Source organism: Debaryomyces fabryi, assembly GCF_001447935.2.
Source record: "Debaryomyces fabryi strain CBS 789 chromosome Unknown contig00409, whole genome shotgun sequence".
In the NCBI taxonomy this organism is placed as follows: domain Eukaryota; kingdom Fungi; phylum Ascomycota; class Pichiomycetes; order Serinales; family Debaryomycetaceae; genus Debaryomyces; species Debaryomyces fabryi.
The window spans coordinates 1-1,156 of record NW_015385833.1 but is presented as its reverse complement, the minus strand read 5'-3'; the positions used below and the strand labels follow the sequence as shown (position 1 = coordinate 1,156).

At 33.7% G+C, this 1,156-nt stretch overlaps 1 protein-coding gene across 1 annotated transcript; it reads left to right on the top strand.

Annotated features, from left to right (window-relative positions):
* Positions 1-693: 693 nt before the first annotated feature.
* On the top strand, positions 694-879 carry AC631_05987 (uncharacterized protein; the record flags this gene model as incomplete). The annotated part of the gene is made up of 1 exon (XM_015614816.1): positions 694-879. The coding sequence occupies one exon, from the start codon at positions 694-696 to the stop codon at positions 877-879; it is 186 nt and encodes a 61-aa protein (XP_015464356.1).
* Positions 880-1,156: the final 277 nt, after the last annotated feature.

The window sequence follows — 1,156 nt, the reverse complement described above, 5'->3', positions numbered from 1 at the left end:
TATCAATTTCAGTAGTTCCCTAATACGATATCTATAGATGACATTGTCAAAAGATGCTGTTATCTATTCTGGTTAATATAAACAATACCTGCTGATAAGAATCCATAAAGCTATTTGTAAGCCTGACTTCCTATTGGTTATTAGATTAAATAATGGGAAGCGTAATCCTATTATTAATCATATAATTTGGACCTTATAAGATACAGAATTTGCATAGAGATTAAGTAAATTATATAGAATATAATTGAGATTCAAAAAACTATTTAAACAAGTGCAAATAAATTTACCAACTATGGAATTGGATGGTTATCTTCAAAACGTTTTATTTTTGTTACGCTTTGCAAACTGGAACAAGACATTTTATTATGCAATGATTCTTAGAATCAGGGTATAAGGAAGGGTAACCCCTCACCATTAAATGAACAATAAGCACCTCATCTATGACAGGCCATGTATGTATTTTTCACGGGTAGATAGTGATACTATCACTATCGATGGTCTAGCAACCAGTGCATTACAATAAATCCTGAACTATTTATTAGAGTTCTCAATAACAGGAAACGAAACAGAAGTGTCTTTTTGGATGCTCACTTCCTAAAGATTTGGGGTAATGAAGATAGGCAACAACACCATATAGAGAAACTAGTATCCAAGAGTAATGCATCTGTGGGCCTTGGGTATATGTCCTTTCTTATGTCTATTAACCGTGCATCGATTACTGCTGAATTTAGGGAGATGGATAGTGATGACTTCAAGGATAGGTTCCTTGCTCCGCTTGACAGTGCTCTTAGAGAATCGATCGTTCGGAGTCGACCTTCAGCACAAGAATATAAGTGCCCATTGGGAGATGCAGTGCATGTGGAACAATATATCCAATAATACTTCAATGAAAGGATAACTCCAACACTTAAGGATCATTTTTGTGAATTTGGTGATATGGACTATTATTTGGTAGTCGATCGATTACAAGACCCCATTAGATCAAAAAGAATGATACAACCTGATATCTTTCATATTTTAAGTAGGTCGGATTTAAATATACAGTGTCCCGAAATTGTTTTTGGAATAGGTGATTACTCTTGAAGTAATTTCTCTAAGGGGTTCATTTCAATATTCATTTTTTTAATTAAACAGTTTGTAACTAATGTATTCAGAT